Source organism: Leishmania mexicana, chromosome 20 (assembly GCF_000234665.1).
Source record: "Leishmania mexicana MHOM/GT/2001/U1103 complete genome, chromosome 20".
Lineage (NCBI taxonomy): Eukaryota > Euglenozoa > Kinetoplastea > Trypanosomatida > Trypanosomatidae > Leishmania > Leishmania mexicana.
The window spans coordinates 194,796-217,140 of NC_018324.1; the positions used below are offsets into that span (position 1 = coordinate 194,796).

At 57.4% G+C, this 22,345-nt stretch overlaps 6 protein-coding genes across 6 annotated transcripts; all 6 read left to right on the forward strand.

Moving 5' to 3' along the window:
• Positions 1 to 337: 337 nt before the first annotated feature.
• LMXM_36_0670 (conserved hypothetical protein) lies at positions 338 to 1,729 on the forward strand (the record flags this gene model as incomplete). The annotated part of the gene is made up of 1 exon (XM_003874363.1): positions 338 to 1,729. The coding sequence occupies one exon, from the start codon at positions 338 to 340 to the stop codon at positions 1,727 to 1,729; it is 1,392 nt and encodes a 463-aa protein (XP_003874412.1).
• A 2,333-nt stretch (positions 1,730 to 4,062) lies between these two features.
• On the forward strand, positions 4,063 to 6,933 carry LMXM_36_0680 (conserved hypothetical protein; the record flags this gene model as incomplete). Its single annotated transcript, XM_003874364.1, has 1 exon — positions 4,063 to 6,933. The coding sequence occupies one exon, from the start codon at positions 4,063 to 4,065 to the stop codon at positions 6,931 to 6,933; it is 2,871 nt and encodes a 956-aa protein (XP_003874413.1).
• An 825-nt stretch (positions 6,934 to 7,758) lies between these two features.
• On the forward strand, positions 7,759 to 8,565 carry LMXM_36_0690 (conserved hypothetical protein; the record flags this gene model as incomplete). The annotated part of the gene is made up of 1 exon (XM_003874365.1): positions 7,759 to 8,565. The coding sequence occupies one exon, from the start codon at positions 7,759 to 7,761 to the stop codon at positions 8,563 to 8,565; it is 807 nt and encodes a 268-aa protein (XP_003874414.1).
• A 755-nt stretch (positions 8,566 to 9,320) lies between these two features.
• Positions 9,321 to 10,010, forward strand: LMXM_36_0700 (putative MP18 RNA editing complex protein; the record flags this gene model as incomplete). The annotated part of the gene is made up of 1 exon (XM_003874366.1): positions 9,321 to 10,010. The coding sequence occupies one exon, from the start codon at positions 9,321 to 9,323 to the stop codon at positions 10,008 to 10,010; it is 690 nt and encodes a 229-aa protein (XP_003874415.1).
• A 2,327-nt stretch (positions 10,011 to 12,337) lies between these two features.
• LMXM_36_0710 (conserved hypothetical protein) lies at positions 12,338 to 13,117 on the forward strand (the record flags this gene model as incomplete). Its single annotated transcript, XM_003874367.1, has 1 exon — positions 12,338 to 13,117. One exon carries the CDS (start codon positions 12,338 to 12,340, stop codon positions 13,115 to 13,117), a length of 780 nt encoding a protein of 259 aa, XP_003874416.1.
• A 2,586-nt stretch (positions 13,118 to 15,703) lies between these two features.
• LMXM_36_0720 (putative mitogen-activated protein kinase) lies at positions 15,704 to 17,080 on the forward strand (the record flags this gene model as incomplete). The annotated part of the gene is made up of 1 exon (XM_003874368.1): positions 15,704 to 17,080. The coding sequence occupies one exon, from the start codon at positions 15,704 to 15,706 to the stop codon at positions 17,078 to 17,080; it is 1,377 nt and encodes a 458-aa protein (XP_003874417.1).
• Between the last annotated feature and the right edge of the window lie 5,265 nt (positions 17,081 to 22,345).

Sequence of the window (22,345 nt, forward strand, 5' to 3'; positions counted from 1 at the left end):
TGTGCTTTGTGATAGAGGTTTAACCTCGTGTGACCCGCCACGTTGTTCACGACGTCCGCGCACTCTGATCGGCGGCGCCTCACACCTCCATCCGATTGTGAAGAGCGCAACTGCCAGCACCGAGGCGCTAGCTTGCCGACGCACTTACACATCCATGCGCGCGCACACGTGCACTCCTTGAAACTCCAAGGCAGATTGCTCACCTCGTCGCCACTTCTTGAAGCTCAGTCGATATCTATTTTCTTGCGTTTAACTGTGCGTGTGCTGCCACCAACCAGCAGCGCAATCACCTTCTCTTCTCTGTTCCTCCTCCTACACGGAGCACCTACCTTCAGCCATGGTGGATGGGTTGTCTTCCGCACTGTTTACTGTTCTTGCTATCTTCTTTCTCTTTGCGGGCACTGTGCAGACACTGAGCTTGAAATGGGCCGACACCATTGAAGCCTCTGATGGCTTTACGGGTCCCACGAGCGGCCAAGGCGGTTCTCACGCCGTTAACTTCCGGCTGCTCTACTCCTTTGCCCACCCTTTCACGCAAGCCTTCTTCATGTTCTGTGCAGAGACATGCTGCCTCGTGTTGCTCGTCTGCATGCTGGTGTGGAAGAAGTATGTGGCACCCCGTCTGCACAACAGCAGGGAGGACACTGGTGCTGCTCCCACAGGCGAATTGGTGGCGGGCGAAGACTATGCGCTGCCTTGTAGCCCGTCTCTGTGGTTGCTGCCGTCTGGCGCCGACTTTTTGGCGAGTATAGTGCAGAACGTCGGCCTGATGCTCACGTACGCCTCTGTGTACCAGATACTGTGCGGCTCCACCGTTGTGTGGATCGCCCTCATCTCATACTTCTGGCTAGGCTACCGCTTCACGAAGGTGGAGCTGTGGGGGATGGGCTGCGTCGCGCTAGGTGTCTTTTTGGTAGGCCTGAGCAACCTCCTGGAACGGGGTATCGACTTCGAGAGCACCTCGCACGGGCGGCACAAGAATCAGGTGCTGGGCAACCTCCTTGTCCTAATGGCGCAAATTCTGCACGCCTACCAAGGCGTGTGTGAGGAGCGGCTGATCCGCCTCTACAAGGTTCCGTCGCTGCAGATGGTGGGGACAGAGGGTATCTACGGTATCGGCCTGTCGCTCAGTCTGCTCGCCTTCCTGCAGCTGGTGCCAATGGCCACCTGGGGCCACAATTTGGTGGCTGTAGAGGAGTTTTTGGGTTCTGGTGAACTTGGCGTCCTGCACGCCAACGTTACATGGGTGCGACAGCTGCAGCCGGCGCTGAAGGTGCCCTACGATGACGTTGTGCTCGCGTTTGCGCAGATACGAGAGTCGTGGGAGTGTAAGGTGTTCATCTTTGTCTATATCCTTTCCGGCTTTTTCTACAACGCGTGCCACATGAGCGTCATCAAGCACGTGTCGGCGACGGCCACTGTCATGATTGGATCCCTGCGCAACGTAACTGTGTGGCTGGTGTGCCTCCTCATCCCATCGGTCTTCGAGGAGCACTTCAACGTCGTGCAGTTCATTGGATTTGTGTTTCTTGTGCTCGGCAACGTGCTGTTTCACCGAATCTTGATTACGCGCTTTGACGCCATTCTGCCTGCGCAGATGATTGACGCCTGCCCGGTGCTCTTCCGCGACGCCCAGAAGGCTAGGGAAGGTGTTGCGAAAGTGGAGAACAGGAGCAGGGATATATCACTTGAGCCGCAGCCGAGGGAGCTGAGGTCCAAGGAGGACTAGGTATTAGGATAAAAATGCGAACGGTAGGTACGCTAAGTGGATGAGACACGTGTCCGTCAAGGGGAGAAGAGGCATCTTTGCTTCCTTTTTTTGTTTCATTGCGCGCTTCGGAGGATGAGAGGGGGACGGGTGCGGACAGCGAGGCTCATTCACGTGCTCTGGCATGGTCGAAAGGGCGACGTTTTTGTACGCAAAATGATTATCGAGCATGTCAGCTGGCGTATCGCGATGTTCTCGTCCTCTCACAGACCCAGGCACTGTACTCGCCGTGTGCCTGACTTTTTTTTCACTTTCATACATGACAACAGTTCTGTCGGGATAATCCAAAACGTGGCCCACCCCCTCTTAACCTCGACAGGGAAGACGCGCCTACAGACAGGGAAGGGCCACACCTGCTGCCCTCGATTCCTGCAACGTCAACGACTATTAACGGCTACGCATGCGCCGTGCCGCGGTATAACAAGCACCCCTGCGTTTTTTGTGTGTGCGTGTGTGCTTGGGCTGGTTTCTTTTCTTTTCTCTATGGATTGGCGTTTTCTCATTTTTTTTTGGTTGTACGCTTTTGCAGCGTCTGTAAGCAACAAACAGGAGCGCCTCAGTGCTGCGGAGCCTGCACCCGATTCTCGTGCTTTGCCCCTCACCCACCCCTTCTGTCTCTCTCTCTGTGCGTGTACGTGTGCGTTTGGAGGTTGTAAGTCTGCCGCTTTTTTCGACTCTCCTCTCTTCCGTCCGTATTTGAGTATATATATATATTTGCTTTTCCCCCGACTCCCCCCTCTCTCTCTCTGCGCACTCTGAGGTCTGAGAAAAGGCTACGGCTCTGTGATGCGTGCGGAGCTGGGCGCATTCGGCGTACCTTGTCTCTCATTCTCGCGTGGCTCTTTCTCTCCCTCTCTCTTGGGTACTTGCCCATCCGCCGTCCTGTGAGAAGGACTTCTCTTCACCTATTCCTCTGTCCTCGTCGCTTCGACTCTTATCATGACTCGAAACAAAGATGAGCAAGCAGCCTCTCCTCTCCTCTCTTCTCTATTTTTTTCTTTTCAAACACCACTTTGTGTATGCTCGCTTCTGTTCGAGACGTAGTGCCTTGTCGTGTTCTCTTGAGTAGTCATGAGCGCCGCGCGGTTGCATGGGGACGTTTTACAGCACGCCCCGATGTAAGCGCGTGTACGAGAGCGTCATCGTTCTTCTCTCCTTCTCGCGTGTACGGTTTTCGCTCACGTTGCTTGCGGTTGTATACACACGCCGAATTCTGTTTAGATGACGACGTCTTCCATGTGCCCTCCTCCCCTACACACGCGCACGCCTTTTTGCCGCACCCCTCTTGGAATGGTGGTCTGTCAAAGATGGCAAGGGCCTCATGCGCGTTTGTGCGTATGTGTGTGTGTGTGTGGGAAGGCCAACCGCCACATCCTCGCAACCGCAGCTCGGTGAAGGCCGCGCCGTCGGCGAGGGAAAGAAAAAGAAAGGAAAGACAGATAAACGGCAGCATCAGCAGTCAGAGATGGCCTTCCTCTCTTTTTTATCTACGGACGGGGCTCTCCCTGACATGGCGCCGTCGCATCAGATGTTGCTCAAGAAGAGTAAGGTGAGGCGATCGTGGCACTCTATGGGCAATGGAAGGTGCTCCCTGCTGCTACAATTGCGCTACTGCACCAAGTGTGGGTGCGCGCAGCTTTCCTTTCCTGTTTATCTATGCGCTCTTTCAGCACTACTCTTGTCGTGCGGTGCCGCGTAGTCTACACCGCCCCTCCTCTTCATTCTCTCTCTCTCTCCTCCTTCTGAAATCTTTTTGCTGTTATCTTCACTGTCGTTGCTTACGCGAAGCGGCCAAGGCGCGAGCTCGTGTGCGCTCTGTTGTTGTTTTAGACGCGCAGCTGTGACGTCTGTCCGTCACTGCCCCGCAAACTGGGAACGGAGGGGTGGTGGTGAACAACCTTCGCCGTCTGCTCTTTCTCCTTCTCTGTGCAACGAGCAGAAGCTATTCCCCGCTCGGTTGTGACTCTATCGTGCACAGTGCCCTTATTTCAACGTCTCCTTCAGCTTCTCACGCTCGTGGGTACTCTCGCCCCCCCCCTCGCCTTCCTTAGACGCTAGATCTCCTGTCTGCCTCGCATTTTTTTGTACATCCATGCAAAGCGCTGCTCTTGCCGTCGAAAGAGCACCCACAGACTAGCTGGTGACGCGTATGTTTGCGCAGTGATCTTTGAGCACAAAAAAGGAAACCAAAAGCGTTGCTTCCAAAGGCGGCAACCGCCCCCTTCAAATTGATACAGAGCGGTGCCCTCTGTGCAGGCGACGGGCCGGCCCTTTCAGTGCTTCAGTCTGCCAAGATGTTTGCAGACTTGTTGGCCACAACCTCATGTCACGCTGGCGACCGCAGCAGCGACGTGGTGGTCTCCCCGGTTTCACCACCTTTTTCTCCGCGCTGCACTTCGGCGTCTTCGTCCGCCGGAAGCAGCAGTGGCTGCCGCCGCCGCCCACTTTCTGACGACGGCGATGGTGGCTCCTACCCACGCGTCTCGCCCTTCGTGGGCACCGCGTACCCGTCTGCACACCCGGATGGTCGAGCGCGGCGGCCTGGCTTCTCTGAGTGCCTGAGCCCCCTTAGCATCCCTGAAGGGTGCGCATCATCGACAACGGCCATGGTCAGCTCATCCAGTAGCCACCCAGAAGGACACAGCTTGTCGTTGGGGGGCACCAGCGAGCCGCCACCGAGGGAATCATCCGGTGACACGCCAGGAAACACCCTGGAGGGATACATCCCGACGTCGGACTCTTTTTCTTCGCACCGCGGCGATAGTGCACGCCCGCCGCCGTCGAGCACGCCTACGCTATCGCTCTATGACCATGGGCAGCAGGCGTCGGAGGTTGCGTCTTCCACCCCATCTCGCGGAGCCACTGCTCTTCTCCCTGAGGACGGCGCCAGTCCAGCGCTGGACAGCGTGGAATCCAGCGCCAATGGTGCGGGCTTCGTCGTGATGCGCAGTGGAACACGCGAGGGTGGACAACAAAGCCCCCAATTGTTTTCTTCATCGAAGTCGTCGCCTCCATCCTCCATGCCGTGTGCGCCACCGCTTGGGCAGCCGACAGCAGGTGCTGTGGTGGTTGAGAAGTACGCACCGGCGCTGCAGACACCAGCCAGTCCGCTGCGGTTCAGCGTCTTGTACACGGAGGAAGAGCACCGCGTGCGGCTTGAGACGCGCGAGACGGAGGAGCGACGATGCCTTTATCAAGCGCACAAGGCTGTACTCTCAGTTTACCACATGTGGACAGCAGCGGGTGCCGACGCGGACTACGGTGACGGTGACAGACTGTTGCTGACGTCTTCGCGAATGGGTGATGGTGCGTCGACGCGGTTTCTTGAGGACAACTGCTACCCGAAAGCTCCAAACACGCCGAATGCGCAGGCTGCTGGCTCCAGGGCGCAGCCCTCTGCTCTCGCGACCGCGACCGCCGCCAACGCCGTTGCCACAGAACGGGTGCGTTCCTTTTTGAAGTCGTCTATTGACAGTGCCCGAGGTCGGCGTTGCGTCGGGGCTGGCCAGGAAGGCGACGCCGCTATTTGCGTGCTACCGCACCGATCCACGACAATCCGCATCACATACGCAGACTCTGATGCCGAAGCACTCCGCGGCTCGCCTGGTCACGGGCCTCACCCACAGGCGTCCCATTCTTCTTCACCTGCTGCATCTCGCATGTTGGACTACTCCTCCGTGCATATGCCCGGGGCAGCATCATCGCTCATGCACACTTCAAGTGAGCCGCCGTCATTGGTCCACCAAGCACGGTTGTTCTCGCCCTGGCGCGCCACCCGCACCGATCAGCACGATGCGGCGGTGCGACGTGCGGTAGGAAAGCCAGACGTGCATCTAGAACCTCGTACAGCTCGGGACGACAGTCGGGGTCTACCTCAAAGGAGGCCAAGGACGTCTCTAGTGCCGCACCTGGTGAGCACATCACCTGCTGCCGTTCACCTCTCATCTGCTTCTCACTCTCTCGGCGCATCATCCGCGGCACTGCGGCGGCGCGGCCTGCTCGAGCCGCGGCTGTCGGCGGACACCGCAGCGCCTCGCGAGGATCTGCCAAGAAGCGCCGTCCTGCCCGCTGCACGCGCTGCCGCTGCCGCGCGAGCCCCGTCACCGTCGCTTCGCGCGGTCTTGTCCGCCGGCGTGGGGAGCTTTTCAAGTCCCTCCGCAGCTCAGAGGGTGGGGGGGCCTGATGCGTCCCGGGGCACATCGAGTCGTGCGTGGAATGGTAGCGTGAATCTGGTTTCCACCTCTGCCGCGAGTCGCCGCATCAGCCCCTTCGCTGGCGATGACACAACGAATGATCACGTTGCGGGAGGCTCCGTTGTCTACGCCTCCAACGAGTCGTTTCGACTCCGCCAGCGTGCTGCGTTGTCCGGCACCAGTAGCGGCGAGCTTCTGAGCAGCCCGCTGCATGGCATCGATACGGATCGGAGGACATTACTGGCGGTGAATCGCCTAAAGGACCATCGCCGTGAGCGACTCAGCAGTTACGTTCACTACAAACGCTTCTTTGATGCTGTCTACGGTGAGCAGAGCGCCTCACCACTGGCTTCGCGCGAGCTGGATGGGCGGCACAGCAGTGCAGGGCGGACTAGTCCCGCGCCCTCGCGCACTGTGCGGACACGTCCATCCATGTCCTTTGACGTAGGTGACGGGGATAAACATGCGCGTGCGTGGCCGTGGCGGTCGTCTCTGTCCTCCTCCCTGTACCCACGAGCGCGCTCGCCTGAGCTCGTCGCTCGTCGCGACCTTCGCCCGTTTTCGCCACGCGGCTCAACGGCAGCCACGCGCTCCGCGGCGTCCCCATCCAAAGTACCTACCACATTTTGTGCGCGGCTCACGGGTGCCGCGGCTTCACTAATTGTACCGACTGACACTACCCTCTTCGCTGCCCGTCTGACGCGCCTCTCCACGCTGGAGAAGCTATGTCGCGCCGAGCTGCAGCGGCGCTGCATGGAGGACCAAAGTCTCTTGCTGCACCACTTTATTGTTGAAGGCACGGCAACCTTGCAGCGGGGCGGCCGTGCGACCGCCCCGCTGCACCGACACAGGCAGCGCGCGGCTGGGCGGCATAACGGAGGCGTACCGAATGCCCTCGGCGTGGACCTTCATTCCGAAAGACGTGGATGGGCTGTGAGCTCCAGTCAGCCGCTGGCTGGTATACATTTTTAGTTCGTTTTTTTTTCGTGTCTGCGCTCCGCACGCCCCTCGAGGTGTTCTCTCGTCTTCCCCCTTCTGTTCCGGCATTTGAGCTCGCCAAGCTTTTGCGACGGGGCGGGTTAGAAGAGGAGCCTGCGAGGAAGATGAGGAAAGGGATGGCGACTCCGACTGGTGCAGTGCAGCAGGTCCAGAGCCTGAGCGTATGACAACCACATGTGCAAACTTCTCTAGATGACCGTGAGGCTTGTCCCTCGGACACATGACGCACAAGCGCTTCGAAAACAACAAAAAATGAAGGACACACGCCCGTCGGCAACCGAAACTGTTGTTGCGGAACGCTGAGCAGGGGGTGAGGGCTCGATAGCTCCAGCTGCATTTGGGGTCTTAACAGCCGTCTCCTAATTTTCGTTTTTTTTTTGACGCATGACTCGGACAGTTCATAGCCTAGAACGTTCTGCAGTGGTAACGCATCCCATGATCGACCTGTACCCACATCGCACAGCCACCGCAGCCTTGCCTTGCGCTTTTCCTTCTGGGGAAGAAGGAGTAGAGATGCAAGTTAAAAAATGGAGTGATGAGGAGGTCACGTTCGGCGAGAGTGCAGCTGCAACAAGCTGCACTGCCTTGCAGCTTTAGCTCGACCACTTGCTCGTTTCTCCATTCTCTCCTTTGCAGACCTCGTGCGGAAACTACTTGGTCACACAACCCCCCCTCCCCTCCCCTCCTTCCCCCTAATTCCTTTCACTCCGCTGATCACAATGCAGTGCCGGTGTCGGCTCTTTTGTGGCTCTCTGTGTCTGTGTGTCGTTGTTCCAACGATTCGAGGGTGTGCTACAGATGCGGCATTGCCGTCGGCTTTTTGCCGGATCGGGGAACAACACGACAGCGTCCTCGAGCGGCCCCATCGTGTCGCTGCGTGAGGCGACACGTCTTGCTAAGATTGCTGGCTGCTTTGACTCCGCTACTGGGTCGTCTTCGTCTTTGTTGCGCCGCTGCACCGATCCCGTATGCACGCAGAATCGAAACGTCGCCAGCTCTTCCTCCTCCTGGGAAGTAATCAAACGTCGGCAACATCAGGTGTTCAACGAGCGGCACTTAACCGCCGAGAACACCATTGCTGTCACGGTGTCGTGTGTGAACATGGCGCATCTCTCCGTATACGTGCGCTCAGTCCAATGCGGGTGCCCGGTGTCTCACGCGCCAGGACCGTCGGGAGAGGGCGCGCCTGGCAAGCGCACCATCGCCACGGCAACGTTGACGAATCAATCTTGCGCCGTGTTGCTCCTGTGGGTGTCGATGGGGTCACCTGAGTTGTTGGCCGTGCGGTGCGCGCTGTCTCCTGGTGCTGTGGACACGTGCTGGCGTGCGGCTCCAGCCGCGGCGAGCAGCGACACCACTAAGACTGGCGGCACGAGCCAGAGTGCTGCGCCATCCTCGATGCTGTCGGAGAAGGACAAGCTGCGCCGCATAAAGGCCTGGGCCGAGGAGCTGGTTCTCCATCGATGGGTGGTGGTCACTGGCCAGCTGCGCATGGAGGACGTGTACGACGGCGATTTGCAAAAGGTAGTGACGGTGCCGGTGCTGGAGGTAGCAAGGGACAATTTTAAGGGTAGCGTGCGTACGCTGCCGCCAGAATTTCTATGAGTGATGCCTCTGGTGTTGTTGGGTATATATATATTTTCCTGAAGTGCAATGCTCGAAGCTGCCGCTTTCTCTGTGTTTGTGCTTGTGTGCGCGTGTGGGCTGATGTGCATCTGTGAGCGCCAGCGGTGTGTCTGCCGTTATCAACTGATGTTTGCTGCGCGTGAGTATTCACGAAACGCGTTTCCTTGTTGCTTCGGCAATGGCGGCGAACTCTACTGGGGACCATGTTCCGGCACTCACCCGCTGGCGATTTGTTTCCTATGGGTGTGCCCCCCCCTACACCAAAAAAAAAAAGTTATACCTGCGCAGGTTCATGGGTACCTTTTCTGGACCTTTTTTGTGTCTCCGGTACACGTGCCACACCTTTTCCCTCCGGCGCATTGTGTCTATCTTCACTGTTATTCGCTGGTTGTACGCAAGGCGAGTAGGCGTGGATGATGACGTGTGCTGCACATGCGCAGGTGTGCGCCATCTGCTCGCGCTTTTGGGGTCACAGAGTACCTGCTTCTCTTTCGCTCAGCTTGCCCCCCCACAGGTTTGTCTCCATACCATTTTTCAGTTTCCTTCATCACGTCACTTACTTCTTTCCTGCACTCTGTCTCGACGCAGTCCGGCCTTGGTTTGGTCAACCTCATCGCCGCACCTTTTCTCCGTTCGCACCTGCGTTGCCTTGGCTCAAATCCAGCTCGCTTGTCGATCTCCTCTGGTGTTTTTTTTTCGCTGCGAAAGGCACCAAGGGACCATACAACTGCAATATGTTTCGTCGCATTTCCTCTGCTGCAGCGACACGGCCGATGGCGACCATGGCGCATCCGTTGACCTCTGCGGTGCAGTTCCAGTCGGTGACAAGCACGCATGCGGCAGTTTCATGTATAGCGATGCGCGGGTGCAGCAGCACCAGCGGCACCTCATCCGGCGACGTCTCTTCTACAAAGGGTGCCGCCTTTAGCGCGAGCCGACTCGGTCAGCGCGCGCCGTCGATCAACTGCGTGACACTCGTTGGCGTAGTGCATGACATCCAAACCGGCTACGTCTTCGAAGACGCTGTCACCCAATTCACGCTCACCACGACAAGCCTGGATGCGGCGAACCAAGCCCAAGAGTGCGTGGTGGAGAAGGACCATCACACCGTGCGCTGCTATGGCGACGTCTTTTCCCGAGAGGTCCGCGCAAAGCTGAGCGAGGGCAACGTGGTCTGCGTGAATGGCCGTCTGCGCTTGAATCCGCAAATGGAGCCGTCGTGCAACAAGTACTACTACTTCCCCTACATCCAAGTTCAGCCGCCGCACGGCCAGGTGAGCGTCGTTTACGGCGACCGTCGCTCTCCTCCGTCGCCGGTGAACGTGGCGGCAGGTGAGCTGAACAATGGCAACGGCAACTCCACAAACAGCGGCGGACCGGCCGAGAACGGCGATGCTAGCGTAAAGACGCAGAGGACGCCGTAAGAGCGCCAGATTGTGAATGCCGTTCCAAATCGCCTTTGCTCCTCAGCGCGCCTCCTCCCCTCCTCTTTTCCCGTTATCGAGCCACTTTGGGGGGGACAAGGCAGAGGGGAGGGGGCAGGATCGAGTGCAGACGTAGCATTTTCCGCGGCAACTCTTTCTTTCGTTCCTTTGGGGCGAACAGGTGCCCTACCGACAGAGCGTCAGTGCGGGCGTATGTTGTTGCCGTGCAGGCGTACGCTATGGCCGTGCTGACGTGCGGACTCTGCGTATGCGCGGGGCTGCTGAGTTTGGTCCGCAGGTGTGGGGACTGGCGCAATGGCTTTAATCGCGGTGGCGTGCAAGAGAACTCTCTCCCGCACTTCCGGTGGTGGTGGACATCCTTCGCTTCTCTCTCCACCAATACATGTGGAGAAAAGCGAACACAGGCATGCTGTGCGATGACACTGACCTGGGTAGGTTCCTGGCTCTCCCACTTGCCCCCCATCCATTCCGTGTGTATCGGTATTTACAGTACAATAACTCTCAACTCCTTTGCAAAAGTGTCCCTCTTTCCTGCCGTTCCCGACCGAAGAAAAGGGATTTCTCGTCTTGTCGCGCTTGGCACCGGGCCCTCGGCTTCACTTCATGGCGACCCTTGTTTTCCCACTGGAAATCCCTCGTTGGAATCCGCTGTCTTCTCGCTCCTCTCCGATCTCTGTGCAACTAAAGAGTCGGTTGTAGTGGGGGGGGGGGATGGGGATACAAGCGCACAAGAGGGGTCGGCCAAACACGCTAGCAACGGGTCACTCCGCACGCAAAATCGTGTGTGTGTGTGCTTGCTTGCTGAAGGCGTCACAATGCCAGGCCTGCTGCTTTCGCAGCCTTCTGCGGACACACACCACCTTGCCCTACCCACTCTCTCCCCCACTCTGCATCTTTCCTCTCATGCCTGGTTAAACACGCACATACGTGGGTGTGCGCATCTCCGCCTTCTTATGGCGCCCCCGTCGTGGCTTGTGTGTTCATTTTGGTTTCTGCCCCACCCTTTTTTCCGTTCTCTTGGGATCGGCGCTCGATGCGTTGCATATGGCACTACGCCAGTGCTTTCAAGTCTGAGTCTTCTCCGCTCCCACTCTCTTTCTCGCTGTTTATATATATATCTCATCACTCCCTCACGTGTCATTGTTCACCGTTGTTTTTTTTTGTGAGACGCGTCTGTGCTTTACCACGTTCACTCGTGCATACGCCTTGCTTGCCCACACAGACACGCGCGCAGGCAGGCAGGCACGACGCGTACAATCTCTTGCACGAATGGGAAGAAGCGTTTTTGCCTCCTGAAGTACAGAGGAGGAAACAAAAAGCTACGCTTATACGGAACAGACACGTCGAGGCATCTGCGCCACGGCCCCTACCTTGGTATTGTGGCTTCCATCCTCCTCCTGCTCCACTGCCGCACTGTGCGGCTCTGTCAGTGCCTCCTGTTTCACTCACAGCTCTTCCTGTACCGTAGCGTCTATATTTACTCCTTACCAAGTTGCCCCCGCCAAACGGCGCTCTTCCTTTTGTCTCTCTCTCCGGATCGTCCATTCTCGAAAAAAAAAGCAGCAGCAGGAGCTCTCGTCACTTTGCTTGTTCTGCTGCTCTTTTTTTTATCGCAACAAGGGCCACTGTGCAAGCACCCCGCCGTTTGACGCACAGCCTTCACTTCTCCTAACCTCTCCCCCTATTTCCCCTCTCCACTTCGCTCGCCCTACACCCCCGAAGCCGTCTCGCTGCATGTCTGTGTGTGTGTGTGTGCGCTTGTCTGCCTCTTCTCTTGTAAGGCGATAGCTAGCATGAGAGTTTTTTTTCTTCCCTTGCGTTTCGTTCCCCGTGCCGTATCAGGTTCCGTCACCTCGTTTCCCCGTTCGTGGTCGTCCATGCGCATCGCCGTGGTTTCGCCTGGGTAGTCGACACCCCTCCCTTCCCCCCCCCCACACACACACTCGTTGCTCTCAGTGTTCTTCATCTTCGTCCGTATTTGTCGTCTCCACTGAGCTTCCGACGTTTCCTTTTCCTTCCCCTCTTCTCGGCACACCGTCGCATGGTGCGGTGTATGTACGCCCCGCCAGAACGACACCACACAGAAACACGCACACACGCGACAACCGGATTGCAACCCAAGTGGCAGACGGCAACCAAAACGTCTGCGGCCGCTACTTTTGATGCTCGTGTTTTTCTCGTTCACTTACTCGTTTTCGTCTCCCCCCCGTCTCTTCTGACCGGACACTTATCCTTTTTTTTTCAGGGGGAGACTCAGCCTGTGTTCCGAGCAACCATCATCGCCGCCTCCCTTTGCAAGGGCAGTCATGGGCACTGATAAGGTGCTGTCTGAGAAGCTCGTCTTGGAGAAGACGAAGGTAAAGTCGTTGAGCGATGTGCAGCGGCTTGACATGTGGGGTGAGGGACTCACCGACATCTCACTCATAGCGAAACTTCCCCGGCTCGAAGTGCTTGCCCTCGCAGCGAACAATGTATCCTCGCTGAAGGCGTTGCAAGGGTGCGAAATGTTGCAGGAGTTGTACCTGCGCAAGAACAAGGTGGCGAATCTTCGCGAGGTGACGACCTTGCGGGCGCTGCCGACGCTTAGCGTGCTGTGGTTGCGTGACAATCCATGTACACAGCACCCGTACTACCGCGAGTTCGTGTTGCACTGCTGCCCGGGGCTGCGACAGCTGGACGGGGTCGAGATCACCGCAGAAGAGCGTAAGGCAGCAGCAAAGCGCTTGACAACAAAGGCGCTGGACGAAATTCTCGGGAGGTCCGCATCCGCGGACGCAGCCTCGTCTCCCCGACCCAAGAAGAGCACTGGAGCCGGCAGCAGTCCTGCGAAGGCGACGGAGGCCACGCCGTCCAGCACGCCCGGCGGCGCCTCTGACAGCACTGCCACGATCGAGGAGCGGAATGCCAGCGGCAGGACGGTCCTGTTCACCACTGTTGCTGCCCAGCGCGCGATGCTGCTGTCCATTGTGTCGCTGCTGTCGGAGTTGACTGTGGAGTCGTTGGAGCTGCTGCAGCGCGAAGTGCAAGAGCGCGTTGAGAAACAGAAGGAGAAGCTTGCCAAGTACGTACAGGAGAATTCGCAGTAGCTGCCTGATGGTGAGCGGAGTACCCTGCCCCCATGTCTCGATGCGGTCTTGTTGACTTTCCATTCCTTCTTTTCATAATAAGCGCGTGCACCCTCTCTCCGTCTCCTCTCCCACTCACGCACGCTGTTCTGCACTGCGCGGGCACATTGTACACTTACTGACTGTTTTTCATCGCTGTTCCCTTTTTCTGGTGGCGTTCAGCGTCATGATGTTCCCTTTTTCTCCGTGTCGTTATCCCGATTGTGGCGCTGCGGGGACACCTTTCTCTTCTTTGGAAAACGGAGCTTCTCCGCCATCCTGTTGGTTTGTTGGTGATACATCGAAACATGATACGGTGGACAGAAGACGCCGCACTGCGTTGTATGCTCAAGACCCGGTGCACCCCCAATCGATGTGTGGGGAAGCCAGACAAGCTCCCCGATTCTGCCCAATGCCGCACCACCTGTGGTGGTGACATGGTCAGGCACCAGTGTCGTAGGGCAGCCAGAGCGATGCATCGCTAGGGATGTCGGCGGTCAGGTCCTGGATTAGCAGTGCGTCGGGGCGACCCGCGACAGTGCACACATCTGGGCCATCCACATGATAGGCGAGGCGTCTCTGTGACTGGAACGTATCCCACCCCCACCCCTCCCTGCCTGCTGATGTGGTGGTGGTGGGGAGGGGGGCGCTGAGTGTCACCGCGAGGGGGATGCACCAGTTAGCGGCCGGCATGGAGGAGGAGCTGCCGTGAGCCGACCTGCGAGGCGGGTGGTGGGTAGGGTTTGATGCAGGGTCTGTGGTCAGATGAGTGAGTTGTCTCATTGCTGTACCGCGTGTCTAGCGCTGCTTTGCGCCACGCGGATGGGGCTCGTGGCGAGGCCGGGCATAGAGTGGCGCTTGACTCATGTTGTGTGGCAAAGCGGGCGTGCTGAAGTGGAAAAAAAGGACGCCAACACTACGGCCGCATGTGTGGGTGTGCCTCTTCTTCTTTACATGCACTGTTGTGATACGTGTATGTGTGTGTGGTTGTGTGGCACACTTTTTCCCTTCCTTTGATATCTCGTCGGCCCTTTTTTTCTTCCTGCTGTGGATGCTGGACATCGCCGAGCTTCAACCCCCCCTCCCCCACCGCACACATAAAAATGAAGTGGAAATATGACACGCCGACAAAAAAAAGAGGAGCCCCCGCTCCCTGGACACTTGGTAGTACTTGCTCCCGTGTAGCGAGTGAGACGGAAATCGAGCTTTCTACCGAGGACATTCTTCGCACGAACCACGCCTTCCAGTCCCGCTTCTCTAAGGGTAAAGAGCAACACACAACAGTGCACCTGGCCACCACTGCATCTCCAAACGACGCTCACGCGGCGCCGGGCGTTGTCGACTCTCTCTCCGTCGAACGCACTTGTTAACCGTCACACAAACACGTATCTACGCTTCCTCCCTCTGCCATCTAAATTATCTGCTCTGCTTTGCGCTCTTCAAACTCTTTTTTTGCTGGATACTCTCTTCCCCCACCCACCCCTATACTTCCCGGTCGGACACACACGCACATGCCAACGATCCAGCCTTGTCATCTCCCCCCACCAATTCGGCCCCCTTTTCTTCTCCACGCTGTCATTCTGCGCGTGTGAACGTCATACTCGCACACGCATTCGTTGTCGTCCACCGTGCGCCACCGTCAGCACCCAAGGGCGTAGTAACTGCCCCCCCTTCCCTCTTCCCTCCTGACGAAAAACAAAACGGAAACACACACACAGGATCACACAGATAACTAGAAAAAGAAGCTGCAACCACAAACAAATCGCCCTACCCTTGTGAACATCCACGAATTCCATATTTCACTTACAGTTTCTTTTTTTTTACATGCCTGTCATTGCTCAGATTCCCCAAACATCATCGACACACGCGCCGTTGTCTCTGCTGCTACTTCTCTCTTTCCTTGTACACAAACTCTCCCCCTTTTGCGCTACGCCTTTCCGTCTTCCACCCCCTCCGTTCTCATACCTGCTATCTTGCACTGCACCTTGCGCGCTTCGAGGTTCTCTCTGCTTCTCTCTCTATCGCGAAGTTATCGATCTCTTCCTGTGCTCCGGTGTTTCATCCTTGTTCTCTCGCGGCTGCTGTGCCTGTCTGTATGTGTTTGTGTGGGCGTGCGTTCACTTTTTCGATTTTCCTTTGACACGTTTTTTTTCTCGCTTCGTATTTCGTCCTCTCCCAGGCTTTACGCTTCAGAGGAACTCTACAAAGACCAGCCTCAGTGTTTACATGCTTGTATGGTAGATATCCACGCCACCCCCATCTCTTTGTTAGCCCTATCGTCACCCTCGACGGCCACGCAGTCTACACAAACACACACACACACTACCACTACCACTACCACCACCACCAGCACCACCCGCGCCTCTTGTGTCGTACATGTGCGTGTGAGGCTGGTTAGCTTCCCACGTAAGAAGTCTTTTCATCAGTTTTTTTCTTGAGCTCCTCTTTGAGTTTCTTTCATCATCACAACTATTCTGCTGAAGTCCTAGTGGCCCTCTACACGTGCCTTCCTTCCCTTCCACACGTTGTCTTCCGTCTATCTTTGGTATTTGCATTCACGACGCCAAGATGTCGGCCGAAATCGAGTCGCATATTCTGAAGAAGTATGAGATTCAAACACAGCTAGGCCAGGGTGCCTACGGCATTGTGTGGCGCGCCCTGGAGCGCAAGCACAACCGCGTCGTTGCGCTCAAGAAAATTTACGATGCCTTCCAAAACTCGACCGATGCGCAGCGCACCTTCCGCGAGATCATGTTCCTGCACCGGCTGCACCACCCGAACATCATCCGGCTGCTGCATGTCCATCGCGCCTTCAACGATCGCGACATATACCTGGTCTTCGAATACATGGAGACCGACCTTCATGTGGTGATTAGGGCAAATATCTTGGAGGGAATCCACAAACAGTTTATCATTTACCAGTTGCTCAAGACGATGAAGTTTCTGCATTCTGCCGAGATTCTTCACCGTGACATGAAGCCAAGCAATCTGCTCGTAAACAGCGACTGCACGATGAAGGTGGCTGACTTCGGTCTCGCGCGCTCTATCCTGTCCCTTGAGGGCGAGCAGGCGTCGCGGCCGGTGCTAACGGACTACATTGCGACACGGTGGTACCGCCCGCCGGAGATTTTGCTCGGCTCGACACGATACACTAAGGGCGTGGATATGTGGTCAGTGGGCTGCATTCTTGGAGAGTTGATGCTGGGCAAGCCCATGTTTCCCGGCCGCTCCACCACGAACCAGCTGGAGCTGATTTGCAGCGTGACGGGCATGCCCTCCGCGGCGGATGTGGCAGCCACCAACTCGCAGTTCGCCAACGCGATGCTTCGCGACATTCACTGCGCACACCGACGCACGTTCGCTGAGCTGCTGCCAAGCGCTTCCGCGGATGCGCTGAACCTAATTGAGCGCCTTATGTGTTTCAACCCAAACCGTCGCTTGTCTGCCGCCGAGGCTCTGGAACACCCCTACGTCGCTGCCTTTCACCGTCCTGACGACGAACCGGTGGCACCCGAACCCATCACCGTTTCTCTCCCTGACAGCCAGCGTTTGCCCTTGGCCAAGTACAGAGACGCCATCTACGAGCAAATCGCCTCGCTGCGCCGTATCTCCACATCCACCGATCATCGGCATCGCGCGGAGCGACATGGCGCCGGCGGCACCGCTAGCCGCAAGACGTCCGCCAGCGGCGGCGGAGGCGCTGCTGGCGGCTCTCGAGGTGGCACCGGGACATCTGGGGCCACGCGACCCGCCACGAGCTGCAGCAGCAGCACCGCCGCACGGGCGGCTCCGCAGCGCAGTGTTGTAAAGCCCACCTCGACTAGTGGAGTCAACGAATCATCATCTTCGAAGGCGTACGGGCGTCCCGGCTTCCGCTCGGTAGCGTCTACCAGCTCTGGTCTGGAAAGCAGACCCGTCGAGCGTGAGGCAGCGGTGCGCAAATGACCGTCACCGCTGCGCCTCTGCTCTTTCGCCTTAAATGATAGACGCCGTGCTCCCCTTTTGTGCACGGGAGACGCCTTTCGAATGAGCGGAGTCTGAGGACTGAGCATCTGTGTAGACGTGTGTGTATGTGTGCTTGCCGGTATTCATGTCTCGTTTTGGCGGGTCTCGTTCTTTGGCACGGAGGCTCAACAGGTATGGGCCAAGGAGGGGAGGACAAGATTAGAGCAATTCCTTGCTCGTATGTAGGGCGGGGGGGGGGGAGTTCCACGCTGCGATTGGCCTCCTGTCCGCCTGTCTGTATGTGGCCGATGAAGACACGGCGGTGCCTTCTTATCGCGAAAACACTGTATCTTCTGCGCTGCTCTCTGTGTGGCTGCCTGTCTGTTCTTTTCTTCCTCCGTTCCTGCTTCTTCGAAGTTGAGATGCGACACTAGAGCTCTACATCTCGTTGACCGCCATGTGCCCCCAGACCAATGCTGCTTTTCTGTATGTGCTGTGTCTGCACAACACACGCTCTCGGCCCCCTTCTCCCCACGTCGTCCACCTCCGCCGTCTCCTCGCCTCAGCGCTGATCTTCTTTTCTCTTTGGGTACACGTAATTTTTTTTGGTGTGTCTTAGTTGGTTTGTTCTCGATTTGCGAGTTTGAACGCACTTTTTTTAATCGCGTTGAAATGGTGTCTCGTGGTCGTCGTTATCCCTCGGCGGGTGCGAGCGGGGTGGGGCAGGGGGAGGGTGGCTGCACTCGTCGTTTGGAAGGTCACTACAGTCATCCAATAGGAATCACGATTCTCACTGGACCCCTCTTCAGCACCATTTTCTTGTCTTCGCGTGTGACGGTGTACGGTCACCTCCCTTGTCATTTCTTTATTTCGCGGTTAACCAGCGGCGCACGCGATCTGTACGCTGTCACGTTTCTACAGTTTCTCATTTCTCTTCTCCCTCTCCTGGGGGGAGGGGGAGGTTTTTGTTGTCGCTCTCTTTGTGTTGCGTCCTGCCGCTGTCCTTTTTGCCATTCTTGCACCCTCCCCTTCCCTCCTCTCACCTCAGCGCAAAAAAGGTGTTATGGAGTCAGAGAAATACAATCACCCTTTCTTCCGCCCTCTCTTCGTGATTCTATTTTCTCTCTACATGTGGCACCTTTTTTTTCATCTCGAATATGCTTTGTGTTGTGGGTTTCTGTGCCTCCCTCTCATGTTGTTTTCTTTTGGCTAATGCGCTGGCGTTGCGTGTGTGTTTGTGCGCTTCTTTCCCTCTTCCGCTTTGTCTCTTCGCTTTTTTTGTGTTCTTGGTCTCGTGCGTGTGTGTGTGTGTCGTGTAGCCTCGACTGTCTGCGATGCGGACGGATGTGGGCCTTTGTTTTCTTTCACCCAATTTGTTGCCAGCGCGTCCGATGTAAAGGAGAGTTGTTTGCTCCTTTTTCCTTTGTCGGTGTTTGGGTGCGTGTGTGTGTGTATGCATGACTGTGTGCTGACCCGTCAGTGTCTGTGCGCAGTGGCGCGTGACGGGATGTCTCTGACTTGTGTTTTCTGTGGATATGCGTTGGCAACCGGCCCTGGTGCACACCGCTATTATACCGTGGACGTGCCGCGATGGTTTCCATTTTCTTCTGTACACATTTGCCGTTCTTTTGCAACTGTGTCTTTTTTTTTGGCTGTTGTACTCAAACTCTTTCCGCCAACGTCTGTCGCCCGCTTTTTTATTTTGGGCCATCATTGGTCCCTTGTCGCTGTTCTCGTATGACATGGGTGGTAGGGAGGAGGGAGGAGGCTGTTTTGTGCTCAGCCTTTTTTGGCCCGCCCGTCTGCCTGTATATATGTGTGTGTGCATCTGTAACGCCTTTGTGGATTAGCTTCTTGCGCTTCATTTTCTTCATTCTGTGCTTCAACCGTGTCGTCTACCCTGCACCTCTTCGTGGCAGTGCTGAGCAACACGGATCTTTCACGCGCTCGCGACGGATCCGCCATGCCGTCGCGATGCACTTGCCGTCGTTGCCGTTGTGCTTTTTTGTTTCACTTGGTCGACTATCCTTTTTCTTTAACACAAAAATGCACATAACCACATGTTCGTCGTTCTTCGTGCGCGTCTGTGTCTTTGAGCATGCTGCCATCGTTTTCCTCGTGCCCATTTTTCGGCTCGCTATATCATGTGCTCGTGAGCGTTACTTATTTCTTTTTTCCTTCCGTGATCTGTAGTGTAGAGAGGGGTGCTGTGCACGGGCGGAAGAGACGGTGCAAGCGCGCCTACGCTGTTTTCGTGACGAACCTCCTCCCTTTCAAGGCAGTAAGCTCGGCGGCACATACGACTGGGTGGTGTTGTGTTGACGGGACGTACTGTAGAGATTGAAGTGGGTGGGTTGGAAGAGGCCGAGCAGAGAGACAGCGTTGAGCTTTCAAGGCTGTGTGCGTTCTTCGTGTACTCTGCCGCCCCGCCTGCCCCTTCCTCCGTTTCTCACGAGCCTCACTATCCACCACTTCTCTACAAGCTCCTTTCACATGCTGGTCAGCCTCTTTCCTGCCTCAGCATGATCACCACTGCCTTCGCCAATGTTTATTCACGCATACCTTTCTACCTCTGTCGTCACGGCTGCTGCTTGTTCTCGTTCTGCGCCTATGCTAAAGATGTGTTTTCAGTCAAGAGCCTTGGTCCCACTTGCTTTTCTCTTTGACTCCTGTTACTCCTACATTTTTTTGTGTTCTTCCTTGCTCGTCTTCGCCTGGCGGCCAATCTGTTCTGCGCTGCGCGTGTGTCGCCGTCGCTCCTCCACCCTCTTGCCTTGTGCCGCCACCTCCGCCCCTTGCTTCCCCATTTCTCCATGGCCTACTTCCTCTTTGATTCCCCTCTTCTCTCGCAATAGGCGATGACGAGCGTATGTGCGTGCAGTGTAATTCTTCCGCACAGGTGCGGCTGTACGCGTGTGCGCTGGTGCTCACTCCGGCCAACTTCCCTGCAAAGCGCTCGATGCTAAACGAGCCTCCTTCGAGCCAAAGACGCCATGAAAACACGCAATCTGCATGCGACCTTTGAACGGCACCGCAGCTGCAACACGATCGCCCTTGAAAACAAAGGACGAAACATCGTGTAGAAAGGTATCCTCGCCGTGATACCCTGCTTGCGTTGCCTCCATCCCGTTGATTTGTAGCGGCGAGGGGCGGGTGGCGGGAGTCGAGCACTTTTGAAGGGCACCAGTGAAGGGAAGTGGCGCGCCATACCACCTCAGCGAAATCGTCATTTTACCCTTCTTCTTTTTCGATCAGTGAGGACTCCGGGCACCTCCCTGTGGTATCACAGGGCCCAGTGTCCACAGTCTCTGGGGCCCGGGAGCATGCAGCCTGCCCTTGGGGGGTACGGCTGCGGACTCTTGGTGTCGGTGGACAGGTCTGGGCTGGCGGTGTGCGGAAGAGACCTGCGGCCGTGATGCGGGTTGGACGAGGTGACAGCGGATGGCGTCTGCGATGCAGCAAGTGTACGCGCGCCGCTGGCCTGTCGCGTGCGGGTGCCATGTCAGTATGTCTTTGGCCGTTGTGGATGGGGGCATAACGGCACAGTGGACGGGCTTGCAAGGTGGGCAGTGCCGGGGGAGCGGACGCCGGGTGCGTGGGCTGCGGATTTGGCCACTGCTCTGAGGCGCCAGGCCGACATCCCCCGCAGCCGCGGTACGCGACGCGACGCGCTGCGACAGGAGCACCTTTGCGGCAGCTGCGCCACCCCGGAGGAGCAAGGATGCTGCGCTTACGGGACGACAGGAGGCGATCCTCGCGCAGCGGCGGGGAGGCGCGCAGAGGGCGTGCTGGCCAGCTGCACCGCTGGCGGTGTGGTACCGCCCGCCCGCCTGCTTTTGGTATGGGTGCGTGCGACGCGGCGCTGTGCCCTGTGTGCGACGCGCGGTTCTCGGATCGCTCGTGGCTCGAAGCGGCCCGCATTTCGCGCTGTGATGTTGCACGCGATGGTGCGGCTGCGCACGTCTCACTCGCGCCGCATGGGCTTCCCCCGTCGGGTGCGTGTGGCTGTCCCCTGCGCCCCTTCGGGACGGCAGGGCAGGCGGTGTTTGTGCGGTGGCGCGTGGTTGTCGGCGTGCCCCTTCCACTTGCCCCGCACACGCGCTCCTGTCAGGTGCGCGCGGATTGAGGTGGTGATGAGGCGCCCCTGCCGGCACCGACTCGTAGCCGCGCCGGCGCCTGTCGCGGCACATGCGTGGCCAAGTCGCGCCGGCACGCCCCTCTCTCCCCTCCCGTGGCATCGACGGGAAATGGCAGGTGAAGGCAGCGAGCCCCCCTCTCCCTCCCCCCACGCAGTGCATGCGTGCGACGTGCGCGGCCTCTCCTCCATCCGGCCGGGCGGGTGCGATGAGGCACGGGTGCCGGAGGCAGGACGAGAGCGCCGCGAACGGCACTGCGGAGCCCTCCCGGCTGCGGCGTGAAGGGTGCCCGCACCGCCTTGTGGGATGCGGCGGCAGGGCGCTGCGTCCTAGAGGGCCCGGATGTAGCCGCTGCGCCACAGGAGGCGGGTGCGCTGTGGTTGGGTGCGCATACTTTTTCTGACCTTGGCGTGTTAAAAGGTCGTGTTGAATTTTAATGTTATTGGTTGTGTTCATGACGTTGTAGATGCCTCACAGCTGCCCGACTGCGTTGGCTCAGTGTGCCTGTGTGTGCAGGCTTGTACTCTTTCTATTTTGGCACGTCGCAAGCGCGGGTGTGTTTGTATTTGGGAGGGAGCAGTGGCATTGGGGGTGTTTCTGCTGCTGAGCTGCGCAACCTGTCTCCTCTTCCTCCATCGCTCTTTCTGCTCTTTTTCTATGTCTCGTGTTGCGCTTTGGCATGAAAGGTGCTGAATATCACTTTGTTTCCTTTGATGGCTGTCGTGAGGCGAGAAGGTGCTCATGGCGTGTTTGCACGCACCTGCACAGACGCTTGTCTCGCCTTTCTTTTCTTGTGTTTTTTTTTAATGCAAGCGCTCTCGCTTCCGTTTGTATGGTTCAGTTACGGCTTTGTTTCTCCTCGCTGGTATTTGCAGCGGTGTGTTGTTCCATGTTCTTCAGACATTGTCTTGTCGTTGGCCGATCTTCGTTTGTCTGCGTGTGTGTTGGTTCTCGTCTTCCATTTGCTTTGGTTTGAGCTGTCAAGCCACTTTTGCTTCCCGTTCAGGCGTGTCCGTCTTCACCCACCATCCACTGTCACCCGAGCGTTGCCTCTGCCGGTTTGTGCCGCTGTACTTGTACGTGGGTGTGTGCTTGCCCATCTTCGTGATGCCTGTTGCTCCCCGTCTTG